This window comes from Mesoplodon densirostris, chromosome 7 (assembly GCF_025265405.1).
Source record: "Mesoplodon densirostris isolate mMesDen1 chromosome 7, mMesDen1 primary haplotype, whole genome shotgun sequence".
NCBI classification, from domain to species: Eukaryota; Metazoa; Chordata; class Mammalia; order Artiodactyla; family Ziphiidae; genus Mesoplodon; species Mesoplodon densirostris.
In genome coordinates, this window is record NC_082667.1 from 41,073,536 (window position 1) to 41,090,907 (window position 17,372).

Sequence of the window (17,372 nt, forward strand, 5' to 3'; positions counted from 1 at the left end):
CGGCTGGGCCCATGAGCCATGGCCGCTAAGCCTGCATGTCCGGAGCCTGTGCTCCGCAACGGGAGAGGCCACAACAGTGAGAGTCCCGCCTACCACCAAAAAAAAAAAAAAAAGAGAGACAAAGATGTACACTACATAACGATCAAAGGATCAATCCAAGAAGAAGATATAACAATTGTCAATATATATGCACCCAACATAGGAGCACCTCTGTATATAAGGCAGATGTTAACAGACATAAAAGAAATTGACAGTAATACACTAATAGTGGGAGACTTTAACAACCCACTTACATCAATGGACAGATCATCCAGACAAAATCAATAAGGAAGCACAAGTCTTAAATACCACATTAGACCAAATGGACTTACTTGATATTTATAGAGCATTCCACCCAAAAGCAACAGAATACACATTCTCTTCAAGTGCACATGGAACATTCTCCAGGATAGATCACATGCTAGGCCACAAAACAAGCCTTGGTAAATTTAAGAAAACTGAAATCATATCATGCATCTTTTCTGATCACAACGTTATAAGACTAGAAATCAACTACAAGAAAAAAAATGGCAAAAAACACAAACATGTGGAGGCTAAACAATATGCTACTGAAAAACCAATGGATCACTGAAGAAATCAAAGAGGAAATAAAAAAATACCTAGAGACAAATGAAAAGGAAAGCACAGCAATCCAACACCTCTGGGATGCAGCAAAAGCAGTACTAAGAGGGAAGTTTATAGCAATACAATCCTACCTCAGGAAACAAGAAAGATTCCAAATAAACAACCTAAACTTACACCTAAAGCAACTAGAGAAAGAAGAACAAACAAAGCAAAAAGTTAGTAGAAGGAAAGAAATCATAAAGATCAAAGCAGAAATAAATGAAATAGAGACTAAAAAAATAGAAAAGATCAATGAAATTAAAAGCTGGTTCTTTGAAAAGATAAATAAAATTGATACATTTTTTTAGCCAGACTCATCAAGAAAAAAGGGAGGACCCAAATCTTAGAAATGAAAAAGCAGAAGTTACAATGCAACAAACACAACAGAAATACAAAAGTTCATAAGAGACTACTATGAGCAACTATGTACCAATAAAATGAACAACCTAGAAATTGACAGATTCCTAGAAAGGTATTGATACAATCTCCCAACACTGAGAAATAGAAAATATGAACAGACCAATTACCAGTACTGACATTAAATCAGTAATTTTAAAACTTCCAACAAACAAAAGTCCAGGACCAAATGGCTTCACAGGTGAATTCTATCAAACACTTAGAGACGAGTTAAGACCTATCCTTCTGAAACTATTCCAAACAACTGCAGAGGAAGGAACACTTCTGAACTCATTCTGTGAGGCCATCACCCTGATACCAAAACCAGACAAAGATATCACAAAAAAAGAAAATTACAGACCAATATCACAGATGAACATAGAAGCAAAATTTCTCAACAAAATACTAGCAAACACATTAAAAGGATCAAGTGGGATTTATCCCAGGGATGCAAGGATTCTTCAATATATACAAATCAATCAATGTGATACACCATATTAAGAAACTGAAGGAGAAAAACCATATGATCATCTCAATAGATGGAGAAAAAGCTTTTAATAAAATTCGACATTCATCTATGATAAAAACTCTCCAGAAAGTGGGCATAGAGGGAACATACCTCAATATAAATAAAGGCCATATAGACAAACCCCCAGCTAACATCATACTCAATGGTGAAAAGCTGAAAGCATTCCCCCTAAGATCAGGAACAAGACAAGGATGTCCACTCTTGCCACTTTTATTCAACATAGTTTTAGAAGTTCTAGCCACAGCAATCAGAGAAGAAAAAGAAATAAAAGGAATCCAAATTGGAAAGAAGTAAAACTGTCACTGTTTGCAGATGACATGATGCTATACATAGAAAGTCCTAAAGATGCTACCAGAAAACTACTGGAGCTCATCAATGAATTTGGTTAAGTTGTAGGATACAAAATTAATATACAGAAATCTGTTGCGTTTCTATACATTAACAAGAAAATATCAGAAAGAAAATTAAGGAAACAATTCCATTTACCATCGCATCAAAAAGAATAAAATATCTAGGAATAAACCTACCTAAGGATGCAAAAGACCTGTACTCCAAAAGCTATAGGACACTAATTAAAGAAATTGAAGACCACACAAACAGATGGAAAGATATACCATGTTCTTGGATTGGAAGAATCAATATTGTTAAAAATGACCATACTACCCATGGCAATCTACAGATTCAATGCAATCCCTATCAAATGACTAGTGGCATTTTTACAGAACTAGAACAAAGGATTTTTTAATTTGTATGGAAACACAAAAGTCCCCAAATAGCCAAAACAATCTTGAGAAAGAAGAACGGAGCTGGAGGACTCATAATCCCTGACTTCAAACTGTACTACAAAGCTACTGTAATTAAAACAGTATGGTACTAGCACAAAAACAGACACATAAATCAGTGGAACAGGACAGAAAGCCCAGAACTAAACCCATTCACTTATGGTCAATTACTCTATGAGAAAGGAGGCAATAATATATGATGGAGAAAAGACCATCTCTTCAATAAGTGGTGCTGGGAAAAGTGCATAGCTACAGGTAAAAGAATGAAATTAGAAGATTCTCTAACACCATATACAAAAATAAACTCAAAATGGTTTAAAGACCTAAAGGTAGGACCAGATACTATAAAATTCCTAGAGGAAAACGTAGGGGAACACTTCATTTCAGGCACCCACTCCCGTGGTCATATTCTTGACATTGTCATCAGTGATAACTGCATTACTTACTAATAAAGATTTTATGCAACCCACCTATTATCCTTCCATCTGACTTAGTCTAGTATTCCCACTTTCTCATATCATCCATTCTTTTTTAACTCTGCTCATATTCCATATCCATTACGATAACCATTCAGCAACTTGTCCCTCCCTATATCCTGGCTCTATCCTAGGTATTTGGTAAAACCCAGGCCTAATTAAACTGCCTGCACCATGCCTGTACCTGAGCAACTGAATGCTGGGCAGGTGGATGGAGGAGAAATTACATTACTGTAGAGACTGGTTTCACTTGAAATTCATGACCACAAATTCAAATGGTTAGTTAGCACTGCCTGGCCATTCTACTGCACCTCCCTATTATGTTCACTTTCTCACTCATGGCATTGTGGCCTTGCCTCTTTCTCAGGTGGAAACTCCTTCATCTCTCCACACCACTTGCACCTGGAGCCATATTTTAGGCCATACTCTGTTTAAGAGTCTTCCTTCTACCTACACTGTGGATTCTATTCCTTCTTACCTGCTTAATGACTTTGCTTCTACAAATGAACCTAACCCCTCCCTGGGTCCCACCCCACCCCTTTCACCATCAAACTTTCCTCCTCTCCTTGAAGGTTCCCATTGGACCACTAAATGTTATGGTCTAAGGCTTTGTCTTGGGACATCTTTTCCATTTATACTCTTTTAAGTATTATCAACCAGTCTGATAGATTTAAGTATCAGCCTTATGCTGATTACTCCCATATTTTATTTCCAGCTCTGATCTCTTCCTTGATTACCAGGTTCACATATCTATTTCCTATTTAATATCTCTATTTGAATGTTTAATAAACACATTAAATTTAAATGTCTAACCTAGAAATCATGATTTTCTCCTCTAACCCTGGCTCCTTCCTAGCCTTCCATGTCAGAGGGTGGTACGAGAATCTACCTGAGGCTCAGGCTGAGATCCTAGGAGTCATCTTTGAGTCCTCTCTTTCCCTCGCTCCCATAGCCAAACCACTGTCAAGTCTAATCTCTCCAAAACATTTCCTGGATCTAACATGTGGTTCCACCTTCACCGTTCCCAAGCCAGCAGCATCATCCCTTGCTTCGACTACTGAAATAGCCTGACAATTGTTCTCCCCACTTCTACCTTTGCCCATCTATAATTTATAATTTATAATTTATTCTTTATTTGGCAGTCAAATGGATCTCTTAAAGATTTTTAAACAGATCATATACTCCCCCACTTGCAACTTTCCCACGGCTTCCCATTTCTTTAAAATAAAATCCAAATTCCTTCCCATGGCCTACAGTCTCTACATACCTGGACTTCCCCTGCCTATTTCTCTGTACCCATTTCATTACATTCTCTCTCTGTCCTTCTAAGCTCCAGACCACCCCCTTCCCTTTTTCTGCTTCTCAAACTTACCAAACTTCTTCCTGCCATACAGATTTGTACCAGTGGTTCACTCTGCCCAAAGGGCTCTACTTCCAGATCTTTGCAAGGCTGGATCTTTTTTTGTTATTTAGGTCTCATCCTAAATGTCCCCTCCTCAGTAATCATTTTCCTGGCCACTCAACCTAAAGTCATCCCCCATACTCTCATCACTTCCTATCACATCGTCTGCTTTCTTTTCATCATTTTTTATAGCATTTATAACCTTTTGATATTTTCTTCCTTGTTCATTTGTTTCTAGCCATTAACTGTTCCCTCTTTTTTGAGATAAAATGCACATAAAATAAGATTAACCATTTCAAAATGAACAATTCAGTGGATTTAGCACATTCACAATGTACTAAAACCACACCTCTATCTAGTTCCAAAATATTTTCATCATCCCAAAAGGAAAGTCTATACCCGTTAAGCCACTGCTCCCTAATCCTCCCTCCCCCTTTACTCCTGGTAACCACCAACCTTCATTCTGTTTCTGTGTATTTACCTATTCTAGGCATTTTGTATAAATGGAATCATATAATATATGACCTTTTGTGTCTGGCTTCCTTCACGTAGCATAATATTATCCAGGTTCATCCACATTATAGCATATATCAGTACTTTACTCCTTTTTATGACTGAATAGTATTGCACCGTGTATACATACCACTCTTTGTTTATCCATTCACCCATTGATGGAGTTCTCCTCTTTTTTTCACCAGTCTATAGACTTGTCTGTCTCATCAAAGATGTGTTTAGAACAGAACCTGCCATACAGTGAGTGCTTAATACATGTTTATTTTATCAGTGACTGAGTGAATGATGAACTCTAGTATTTAAGGGACAGGTATAGGAGGGAGAAACTTGGAAGCAGACTGGGAAAGAGTAACCAGAAAGGCAGTAGGGGAATCAGTGGAGAACAGCATCTTAGAAGTCAGAGAACATAAGAGTATCAAGAGAAAAGGATTAAGGAAGATGAGTTCTTTAAACTGTATATTTAATTAACAACTAGGATGTCACTGGTAGTCTGAGTAGGAACAGTACTGATGTAGAAGTAAAAATGCAGCAGTGGATGGAAATCACTGGACCCAGAACGGTGGGTTGGGCTATGTCTTTCAGGAAACTCTAGGGCCACCATCACATCTTAAGTTCCCTGTGCCCAGACCTGCAACAGTAGAGAATTTTCTTTCCTGGTTGACTCTGTAGTTATGAACTCCTCAAAGGAATAATGTAGAATTTTAGAGGTGGAAAGAAACCCAGTGTTAAGTTATACAATAGATACTCTTGAATGCTTTTTGTGTCTGTTAGTGCCAGGCACTGTTTTAGGTGTTGGGGTTAAAACAGTAAACAAAAATAGAAAAAAAAATCCTACTTTAATGGTGCTTAAGTTCTAGAAGAGGGAGGCAAACAAACAAAATATATTATGGCAAAGTGCTATGGAAAAACAAAAAATAGGATGAGGGGACAGGGAGTCTACAAGGGAGGTGCTACTGTAGGGTAGCTGCGCAGGTGTTTCTGATGAGGTGATATTTGAGCAGAGACAAATCATCCTAAAATCCTAAAATCATCTGATATTAGAACAATGAAGGATTTAGCAATTTATCCCTTTTTTTTCTCTTGCTGGACTGGAGTATGTGCTTACTTTGGAGTACTTAAAGATCAAAGTTTTGTTGATCAAAATTTGCTAGGTCCCCTTAGATGTTCCCTTAGCTTAAATGAGGAAGTTTATTTACTTTACTTTATTGTTATGGAATTTTATTCTGTTCAAATAATTTTGGCATTTTATGTTGAGATGAAACAAAAGAGCATTTCAGGGCTTTAGAGATCTCTAAAACATCCAAAGTTAAAGGATTTAAGTCTTCTTCTTCCACAATAGCTTAAATCTTACTACCAGTCTCTCCCAAAGAAGGTGATAGATTCCAGAAAAGCAGAAAAGTACTCATGGGATGCCTAACCAGTTTAAACATTTTCTGGGTTTTTTTTGTTATTGTTTGTTTTTATAATTTGTATCCAATAGTGGTATATCATGGAGAGGCACTGAAAAATTACATAATACTTTGAATATAAGCAAAGGTAACTGCTAAGAGTACTACTAGTTTCTGAGGTGAAAAACCTACATATCTTTTAAAAATATGTGATTATGTTCAGTAAATTAAATCACAAGGTAGAAAATTTCAGCAAAGAACTGGAAACTAAAAGGAAAAGTCAAATGAAAATCCAAGAACAGAAAAATAATAAAACTGAAATTAACCTACATAAGGCTGCTTCCTCAAGGCTGGGACAGGTGGCTCTTTATCTTATGCAGAGAAACCAACACAGAGAGTCAAGGAAAACGAAGAACAGAGGAATATGGAATTTAAAACCCTTCCCACCTGTTTTATGAGGTCAGCAAAATCTGATACCAATGCTTGACAAAGACAACAAAGAAACATTACAGACTAATTTCTCTCATGAACATAAAGCAAAAATTCTAAACAAATATGAACAGACCAAAGCCAGTAATCAAGTGTGGTTTATTCTAAGAATTCAAAGTTGGGTTAACAATCTATCAGCAAGAAAAAAACACCACATTAACAGAGCAAAGGAGAAATTATATGGTCATTTCAATAGCAGTGGAAAAAGCATTTGATAAGTTCAATATCAACTCGTGAAAACAAATTTAGCAACCTAGGAATAAAAGGAACCTTCTTAATCTTTTAAAAGGAACCTACAAAATATATATAGCAAATATTATGTACAATGATGACATATTGAATGCTTTCCCTTTGCAACTGAAAATAAGAGAAAGATGCTGGCAATACCACTTTTACTACTGAACATTTACTAGAGGTCCTAGTGTATAATAAGGCAAGAAGAAGAAAAGAAAGGTATAAAGATTTGAAAGTAGGAAGTCTAAATATCATTATTTTGATTCTGAATATAGAAAATCCAAAGAATCTACAGAACTGGAAAACATATATAAATTCAATTGAATATTTCCATGGGGAAAGGGACTGAGGTCATACCTTACACTATATGCAAAAAATTAATTCCAGGTGTATACTTAAGTAAAAAATAAAGAGTCAAAGCTTCCGAGAGATAACATAGGATAATATTTTTTATAACTTTGGGACAGGCAAAAGCTTTAAATAGAACACCAAAACTGTGAAGCATAAAGGAAAAGATTCATAAGTATGAATGTATTAAAATTAGGAACTTCTGGTTATCAAAACATTCCATTAAGAGAAGAGGCAAGCAAGAGTGGGAGAAGATACTTGCAATACATATAATCAACAAAGGGCTTATATCTAGAATATACCAAGAACCCCTATAAATCAAGAAGAATAAAGAGAATCTAATAGAAAATTAGGCAAGAAAATCAAACAGACACTTTACAAAGGAGGATATCAAAATAGCCAATAAATTTATGAAAAGGTGCTCACCTCATTAGTCACCAGGAAACAAGAATTAAAATCACAATAAGATGTTGCTACACACTGACAATAAAAGCTAAAATGAAGACCAATAATACCAACTGTTAGAAAGAATATAGAAAAGGAGAATACTCACACACTACTTGTAGGGATATGAACTGCCTCAAACAGTTAGTTAGGAAAACAGCTTGACAGTACCTGCTAAAGCTGACCTTATGCATATTCTATAACCTAGCAATTCCACTCTTAGATATAGATCCAATGGAAATATGTACACATGTGCACCAAAGAACACTTGCAAGAATGTTTTTAGCAACAGTATTTGTAATTGCCCAAAAGAGCAATAATTCAAATATCTGTCAATAGTAGAATGAATAAATTGTATCAGTGTCATTATATAACAGTATCATTATATATAGTATTTATATACAATGTAATACTATAGAGAAACAAAAATGGATAAACTACAGCCAACAATATGGATGATGACTCTCATCAAACAATGTTTAAATAAAAGAAGCTATACAAAAGAACACATATAGTGTAATACCATTTATATAAAATTTATAAATGGCCACAACTAATTTACGATGTTAAAGGTCAAGATAGTGGTTATCTTGGGAGTGAATCAGAGTGACTGGAAGGGCACAGAAGGGAGCCTCTGGAGTACAACTAATGCTCTTTTTATTACTTGGGTGGTAGTTTTACTGCTGTGTTCCCTTTTCAATAATTCATCAAGCTGTCCAATTCTGATTGGCACATGTTTCTGTATGTATGTCAGAGTCCATAAAAGAGTTTTTTTTTTTTTTTAAAAAAAGCAGGCACAAAAAATCACTTGTAGCTCTTTAAAATATACAGATCTTTGAGGGGTCTTAGAATGTGCAGAGGTGACTTGCATTTTTTTAAAAAAAGAGTCACCAGTAATTCTGGCCTGTTCTAGAGGTGAAATACGTCATGAAACATTATGGATCCTTTCCTTCTATAGGTAGTCATGGCCAAATGACTCACAAGACCCATCTTGGAGTCCTATTCAAGGAGCAATGTTTTTTTTTTAACCACTATGTACACATCAGTATATCAGTATCAGTGTAAGAGTAATCACCCTATAAAGGAAAAAGCAATAACCAATAATCAGCAACTCACCATTGGGAATACTTCATCATCACTAACCAAAGGACTTGTCATTTCTTTGGTTTGAAATGTCAAAGGTGGCAACGAAGGTGTTGCACTTTTGTTCGGCTCACGATCGTGGCTAAATCTAAAAGAGAAGGACTGGTTGTCATTATTGCTACCAAGGACACCTGCTTATTTATGGGGCTAAGGATTTAAATTTCTCTGATATCTAACTGTGAGGAAAATACAACAAAACGTTTGTGCTTGTTATCTGGGTATTTCTTGGAAAATAATTTTGCTGATAATTTCTATTCCACTTAAAAGACTTAGAACAATTAATAATGAAGCAGAAAACTTTTATAATTGTTAAAAAATATTCTGCCATTCTTATTGCCTACGTTGCTTCCCTTTCTGTGTTTTACTGTTTTATCTCTTGGCCATTTAATTAAATAATATTAAACCAGTTTGAGAAAAATTTCAAAACAGTTAACACGGCTGCCCTTGACAGTTCTAAATAGGTACTCTTTTTTTTTTTATTCTCTATTTCACTTAACCTCACTGGCTTTCTTAGCAGAGTTATTCCTTTTTTTTTTTTGATGCTAATATAAGTTTCTGTATAATAATAATTCTAATTTCTAAGGAGCTTAATAATTTATAGTATGTTTTCAATTTATATCATCTCCTGCACTCCTCCACCCTTAGTTGTATGACCTTGAGCAGGTGACTATATCTTTCTGTGACTTTAATTTTTTCATTTATATAAAAAGGTTGTTAGGTGAATTGAACTCCATAATTTGATGAAAGGTGCAGTATAGAATTTGCTGTTTGTGCTAAGATATGGGGTAGAAGATGAGACTAAATAAAATACCAGTGAGATTTTAAATTTTGGTATTCTGACTAAACAAATGAATAATAAAACAAAGAAACAAACCAACTTACCCTAAAATTTTATACAAAAAGGTCCTAATGGTAGGGGCTGTTTGGAGCTAAATAAATATTTTTTCTGAACCTTAATTCATGAAAATGGGGTTTAAATTTAATCAAAATCATCAAAGACCATGAAAATATAAAAACCCCTTGAATTTAAATTTATTTATTTATTTTTACTAATAATTCAAATTCTCCACAGGTATTGATTAACCATTTTCAAAGTCTTCATATTTTAACTTCATACAGTTCAAAAAAGTTACATTCTTTTCCTCTGTTCTTATCCAAAGACTATCTATATAAACTTGTTTTTTATTATGCAAACATTTTCAAAGCTATGCATACAAATGGCAATAAAAGGTAAGTGAGGCATCTGTAAATTAGTACATAAAAACAAGCACAACATGCTTTACATTTTTACTCATCTTGAAATAGATCTTTTTTTAAAAATCCATTCTTCCAAACCATAATTACCATGGAAACAGAATAGCAAATTAAACTGAAATAACATGGTTTATGATGTGCACAATAAAATGAAACATCCCACAATTCAAATAGAATTACAACAATTGCCTAGTACATCTGCATAGAATCTTCAGCTGAACCTTTTAACTTAAGTGAAGCTACCATCCATACTTCAAAGCACAGTGGGAAAAAAATAAGATAATTATAGAAATGGTTCAAGAAATATATGTCTCTCTATAATCTCAATTATACAGAGAATTCAGGGAAAGTATTATTTGTCTTAAATTATCTAAATAATTATCTCAATTATCCATTTGGCTTTGGATGTATAGATACAATTTTATGGTCTTAACTACTAAAATTTATGTATGAACATTCTCTTTATTTTAAGATCAATAAAATGTAGAAATTGAAAGGAAAGACTACATTATGAAGTAAAGTACTTTTGCTTTAAATCATCTTTATATCTAAGTTGTTCTTCTAGAATACAGCTATTCAAATACTTCATAAAACAACCTTGCAAAACATGCTAAGAATATCAATTTAAAAGCTATCTTAAAAATTATTTCAGGGCTTCCTTGGTGGCACAGTGGTTGAGAGTCCGCTTGCTGATGCAGGGGACACGGATTCATGCCCCGGCCTGGGAAGATCCCACATGCCGCAGAGCGGCTGGGCCCGTGAGCCATGGCCGCTGAGCCTGCGCGTCCAGAGACGCGCCTGTGCTCCACAGCGGGAGAGGCCACAACAGTGAGAGGCCCGTGTACCGCAAAAAAAAAAAAAAAAAAATATTTCAGAAGGCTTTTAATACACTCTCACAAGCCCGTCTGTTCAATTAGCTTTCCCAAAGGCCCCATTCTAAGGCCTCTGCCTACTTTGCCAGGAGTGCAGGACCTGACTGCTTTGTTGGGGAACAGAACTCTACCCAACTTGAGTCGGCTTGAGACCTCAGTCAACTCTGCACAGTTTACAGAGTTGTCCGACTGTACATCCAATCCTGGCCCTCCATTAATTTTATAACCCTCCCTGGGCTGTCCCATAATGTCCTCAGCATGGAACAGGATCCCTGCACAAACTATGCTAACTTACCTGCTTCCAGCCTCGCCTTCTAACACTCCACATAACGCTCCCTTATTCTATGAACTACTCATTATTTCCTGGCCTAGAACTCTTTCACCTGCTGTGTTTTTCTCCTGATTAAGCAACACCATGGTGCCAAAACTTACTCAACTTACTTTTTTGCTTCTAACCAGCTATTCATTCCTTGACAAGGGATTCTGTAGAGTGATTAAGACAAACCTGACTTTGTGGTTTTTTAGTATTAGAAACTTTTAATTTATTGACTAGATTTGCTTGTGATTACCAAGATATTTCCGGTACAGGATATAATTTTTAAAGCCGTATATTCAGTTTTAAGTATGAATTGTATATAGAGATAAAACTCCATTTATTATAAAACTGATTTACCATTAAAATTAGTTGTATATTAATAGCTCTGGATACCACTACTCTAAGTGAGAATGTAAATGATCCTTAAACTTCAATACTCTAACTTTTAAAAACTTTAAAAACATTTAATACATCCTCACCAAATTCAATTTCATCTCATTCATTAATTTTTTTAAAGTGCTGAATAACTTTCTTATTAGAAAGTAAATCCTCTGGAATATCCTAAAATTCTTCACATTTTAAGTGGATGAGCATGAAAATTTTCTTATCACTTCTAACAGGAGTGAAAAACAACAACAAAAACTGAGTTACCTCCAAGTGGCTAAAAGATTATTTTAATAATACAGTATACAAATCTTCCTCAGGTATAAGCAAGAAGTGGCTAAAAATTAGACTACAGACTTAAAAATTTTGTGGAACATTATCTTTATATACCTTTACCTAAAAGCTTTTTCCTTTCTAAAATAGCTTAATATGACCTTATTGCATTAGCCATTGGTATGTAAATATGACTATGTATTTTTAAAAATTATTTTCTGCCTAATCAATACATAGAGCTTTCACTATTTGACTTCACTGAGCCGTGCTGTGAGGGAAGGAAAGCACATTGCCTTTTTCACTTGCTAAAATTAATAGATATGTGCTTTACAGTTCTCCACTGGTGAGTTCACAGTGTCCTTGCCTCTCAACAACTCTTTCCCCATAGTGGGTTTTACATGGTAATAATTTATTCAGAACATTTGAAATGTTGTTTCTTTTAAAAAAAATCAGGTCACTGGAGAACACTGAAATCAGACAAGCCATTAAAACAAACTTAATGAAACTTTCAACAAATCAGACTGGCAGGACACAAGGCTTTGCAGCAGGAATAGTCGCCCAAACTGCTTATTAAGATAGTCTCCTGCTGAGCATTTTACCTCTTATGCTGCTCTCTGTGTCCCCTACTGTCTTGTTTTCATTAGGCATGTTTAACACATTCCCTACTGCCTGGCAAAGAGAAAAGGGAGCAATCCAAACAATAAAAACACTCTTTAAAAATAGTAAAAAGCAGAGTAGCTGTCTTTTTGTTTAAATAACAACACCTAGTACCTTCATCCAAGGCTTTCAAAGTTATTCCCAACAAGCAAGAATAGGAAACAGTGTTGTGCATCTAATGGGCGCTCAACACAGACCAATGACTAAGATACACTGGAAGACCCTTTGTAACACAGGGGCCTGCTTTCTCCTACAATGAGAAACTATACACATGGGGTGGTGAGTTGACCCATGGAGAAATGAATCCATAGAGTAGGGAAGCACTTTGTAAAGCATTCATTCTATATTAGAAAATACATTCTTACCCTCAAATCAAGATTAGGCCCCTTTGGACAGATTTTCAGTTACACTGGTCGGTCAACGTGGGCACACGCACCAGAGAACTGGCCCCTGGTGTGGCGCAGTGCCGGCTTTCATCCTCCCCACACTGCTTGTGTGCTGCTGCTTCCACCCCATCACAGCACCCCCCACACAGTGCTTTTTCTGGGTAGCAGCCAGTCTTCCCTCATTCCCTTCCCTAACCACCTGAAGAGGGGTTATTACTTTAGCACTTCTGAATGCTTTCTGTTTCTTACATCGGGTTAGAATATATCCCTCTAATACATACAGGGCTGGGGAGGTGAAAGTGGGAGAGAGCTGTACTACATCCACAAGAATGCTGAGCAGACATTTTTAGTACGGCCCCTGGACTTATGGATTTATCTACCTGTAGAACTGGACCCCTTAGTTACAAAGTCGAGCCTGGTATCACTCCTCCCCAACAGGACTATCTTTTGAGGAAATGTCAGATTCAGCCATTTGTTTATCCACCAAAATATACTTTTTAGGTACTGTGAGTTGTTGGAGCAGTATTAACATTATTATAAATACTAACAATTTTGTTAGTTATAATAACATCAGTAATAATGGCTAACATTTAGGGGACTATATATTTTACATGGAACTATGTTTTCTCCTATAGTCCTCAGAAAACCCCTATAACTATTATCTGTATTTGTCAGACGGGACAACAAAGGTTAAGTGAATTTCCCAAAGTTGCAAATATTATTTATATTTTATGAAAACAATATGTAAAGTTTTCATGCTAAGTATTATGAGCTTCAAAGCAAAAGCTGTACTGAAGTTGGGTCTGGACTTATTAATTTACCGTTTCTCAGCACCATGGAATGTTAATAAATCAAATAAGTTTGGGGAATGTTGCACATCATACCTGTTCCTGGAAACTCACAATGTAATGAGCAATATTAATGGCTTTGAGAAATCCTATAGAAAAGAAACTTGTTTGTCTTGCTGAGCATTTTCCAAGGATGGGAAAATGGTGAAAGAACTCCAGAAGCAGTTCTGACTCCATAAATACTTTACTAAAGTTGAAGAAATTAGCCAATTTTGTGGCTGATGTTATTTACTTAAATTTTGAACTAAGACATTTTAAAGAGCCTGGGGATAATGAGGCAGCAGATATTGATTTTCCACACTCTTCTTTTCACACAGAAAGGACCTCTCTTACACATTCATAGATTCTTTCCTATGAAATGACCACAGTTTTTCACCACTGCTGGAGTGTCAATATAAAGTGTATATATATTTGAAGTTAAGTCAGACATGATATCTTCCTATATTTTGACGTAAAAAATAAGATTACTTATTTGTATATTTTGTATGCCACATCAGGTTCTAAGAAGGGTCTGAAGTGATGAAAACTCATTTTAACACTCTACCCATTTCACTGTTATACTTTGAAAGCTATTGGCAACACAGAATTTCATATAAAAAATGGTATATCTAGACTATTGAATTATCACCATAAAATAAATGTTAAAAAACTGAAGAGAAAGTATATAAAATTATAATTTGAATTGTTTAAAAATAAATGTCACTTAAATGTCTGTACAGTTATGTCCTTATGTAATGGTGTCAGCATACCAATCTTCATTTTTTCCCTTATTTTTTTGGCTCTGATAGGCATACCTTCCTGTTTCTTCATAGGTATTTTGGTTAGCCCATGCTGATTTTCCACTGGCATGAAGTTCTGCAAAGTCATTTTGGAGCCTTTCATTCTCATATTCCAGTATGTTAATAGATGTATGCCTTGCATGTTCGCTGTTAGTGAAGTCCATACTCTAGAGAATAAAATAAACTATCATTGAAAAAATTGTTACTTACAAGTGACACATGTTTTCTGTGCATTTGGACACACGTTGGAAAGACCCTTTAATTTGAGTCAAGTGATGTAGCTCTACTCCTGTGTGCCTCCTAAATGCCTCTTCTCACCCTCGCCTTCTCACAACACAGGTCCTCAGGGACAGCTGCCACTGAACACATCGCAGTAAAAGGGGTGCACACACTACTGCCCACGCTCCAGTACAGAAAAGGCTCACTCCATGCATTACTGTTCTCTGCAGTTAGAGGAAATTGGCTAGATAAAGGAGTTTTTGTGTTTATAGGGTATGCCTTCTAGTGCTGATTAATAATGGAACCAGAATTAACATAACTTTCAATTTTAAAAGATTTTTTTCTGATTAAAACAATACATGTCATTATGGAAAATCACACATCAATTCTCCACTGTTGGGTGATGCAACAAATTATATACTAAATCCATGTAGACTGGGATATGATTTTGGACCATTCTATACCAAGATCATTAGATCCTGGTTGAGACCATGCCAATACCACACAGTCTTGACCAATGTAGCTTCATGATAAAGTTTTACTCTCTGGTATGGGCAACCCAATTTTAATGTCTTCATAAAAGAGTAAGCAGCATATTTAAATCACAAAATGAGAGGTTTAGAGCAAGAAGAAAGATTCCTGATGCTGTTTTAATTAAATGCTGTAAGAAGTTTCTTAGGGAGAGTCTAAACATTTTTCTCACAAAATTTTAAAAAACAGGATATATACTCACATGAAAACGCATGAAAATGTTTTAAATGACCCCATGTAGTCCTTTATAGTGTTATGATTCGAATACCCATGAATTATGTAGTTGCTGATTAAACAATAGCTCTCTGCTTTCAGAAGGATAATATTTTTGCACAAAAAGGATAACATGAGTAAAATATCTTTTGAAGCTACAAATGTCTATGTTTAAAAGCTCATAAGACTATAGTTGATTATGGCTTAGAACTTTCATTTTTAAGTTTCTAAATTTAAGGCTTTGAGTTCCATTTCATATGGGCTGCCATGCCATTAAAGTCATTCAAAATTTTTTGACTAATTGCACATTTAAAATTATTCATATACTATCATATTAGTATCAACATTGATAAGTATAGAAATATATATTAGGCATTTAAAATGTTTACCTATTTGTTTTATTTTTTGCTTCACAGGCAAAGTCTGTTTATTAAAATTTTTGTTTACTGCCTAATGTATTATAGAAGTTTATGAATTTTAGAAAGATCTTACTTTTGAATAAAAAAAAAAAAGTGCTCCAGGAGATCAAGTGTCCTCAAAACAGTACAGCAAGGGTTATATAGTTATATGTCTATTGACCAAGATGCCCTTTGGGAAAGAAGGGCCATTCAAGGTATTTCTCTGCTTGTTAGGCCCTTGCCTTTAGTATATCTCAACTTTGCTCATTTGAGATACACTGGTGCATATAAAAGAGTAATCTATAATCTGCTTTAAAAGAGAAAGGATTGTTTATTCTAAAATTAGAGCAGATTTGTGATAAACATAAAGGAGGCAGATCTTATAAAATTTGCACTCATATGGAGAATACTCATATGTACAGATCTGTTTGAAAAAGATCTTGGAAAAGATTCCAAATTTCACTCCTAAAAAGACATCTACTAGTCAAAATATATAACTCTTGATGGTCTGCTGCTCTGTTACAATTTTATTCAAAAATTTTCTATAAAATTAGATTTCATCTGTGACTCTTTGGCCCAGTGTTGGTTTAAAGTAATTAAGAATGATAGTAATGATTTTTTTAAAAACCCAGAATTTTCTAAATGTACCAAAATTAAATGTGTTGTGAGCATGACCTGAAAGAATTACACAGGTAATGTATTTACACGATTTGTATTTAAAAGCATTTTCCAGTTTCCTGGACAACATTTTGGGGCTCTCTCATTTTATTTTTTTCCTAAATACTTTTCTAGGGATTTCAGAAATATATCCTCCACTAGATGGTTATCAGGCATTGATTAAACTTTACCTCTGTACTGCTGATGGGTTCTTTTACAGGCCCATTATCTCAATTTCTTGTTTTTTCCCTCCAAATTTTAGGGTTTCATAGTTTTAATCGACCTTTTTTCTTGAAATGGAAAAACCTGCTGGTGCGTGTTTACTTGAACTCACTGGCTCGAGGCCAGTTGAGTTGCTGAACTGTCTGAATGATAGTACTTTGTATGTGCACTTTTTCTCTTAAATTCATGTGTATTCTACAATAGTAATTAGGCTAACAAAGTACTTCTACAGAAGTAATCTTTAATTTAATCATGTTAATTTAAGGTTACTATATTAATTTTTAGTATATAAATGGATGTTTTAGATGCTTATGAGGGTACTAATTTTTTACGCTGTTATTTTATTTAGCAAACTTTATGGATAGTGAAAGGCAAATTAGTCTTTAAAATTACCATAAATTCTGAGTTCTGATTAAATCTAACTTGATTACACCTTCATTAAATAAAAGAAAATTTAACAAATACAAATATAGGTCTAAATAAATATGGAATCACAAAAAAACTATCATGATAAAATTGATTCTTCGCAATTTACCCAGGAGCAGAATAAAGATAA

General features: G+C 34.9%; 1 protein-coding gene across 8 annotated transcripts in view; it reads right to left on the reverse strand.

Annotated features, from left to right (window-relative positions):
• DEUP1 (deuterosome assembly protein 1) overlaps nucleotides 1–17,372 on the reverse strand; it is a 220,634-nt gene that overhangs the window by 6,214 nt on the left and 197,048 nt on the right. For all 8 annotated transcript variants that reach the window (XM_060102846.1, XM_060102848.1, XM_060102847.1 and 5 more), the window contains 2 exons: nucleotides 14,592–14,743; nucleotides 8,781–8,895 (listed from right to left, as the gene is read on the reverse strand). In XM_060102846.1, coding sequence (XP_059958829.1) covers nucleotides 8,781–8,895; nucleotides 14,592–14,743 — 267 coding nt within the window. The remainder of the gene's footprint in view (nucleotides 1–8,780; nucleotides 8,896–14,591; nucleotides 14,744–17,372) is intronic.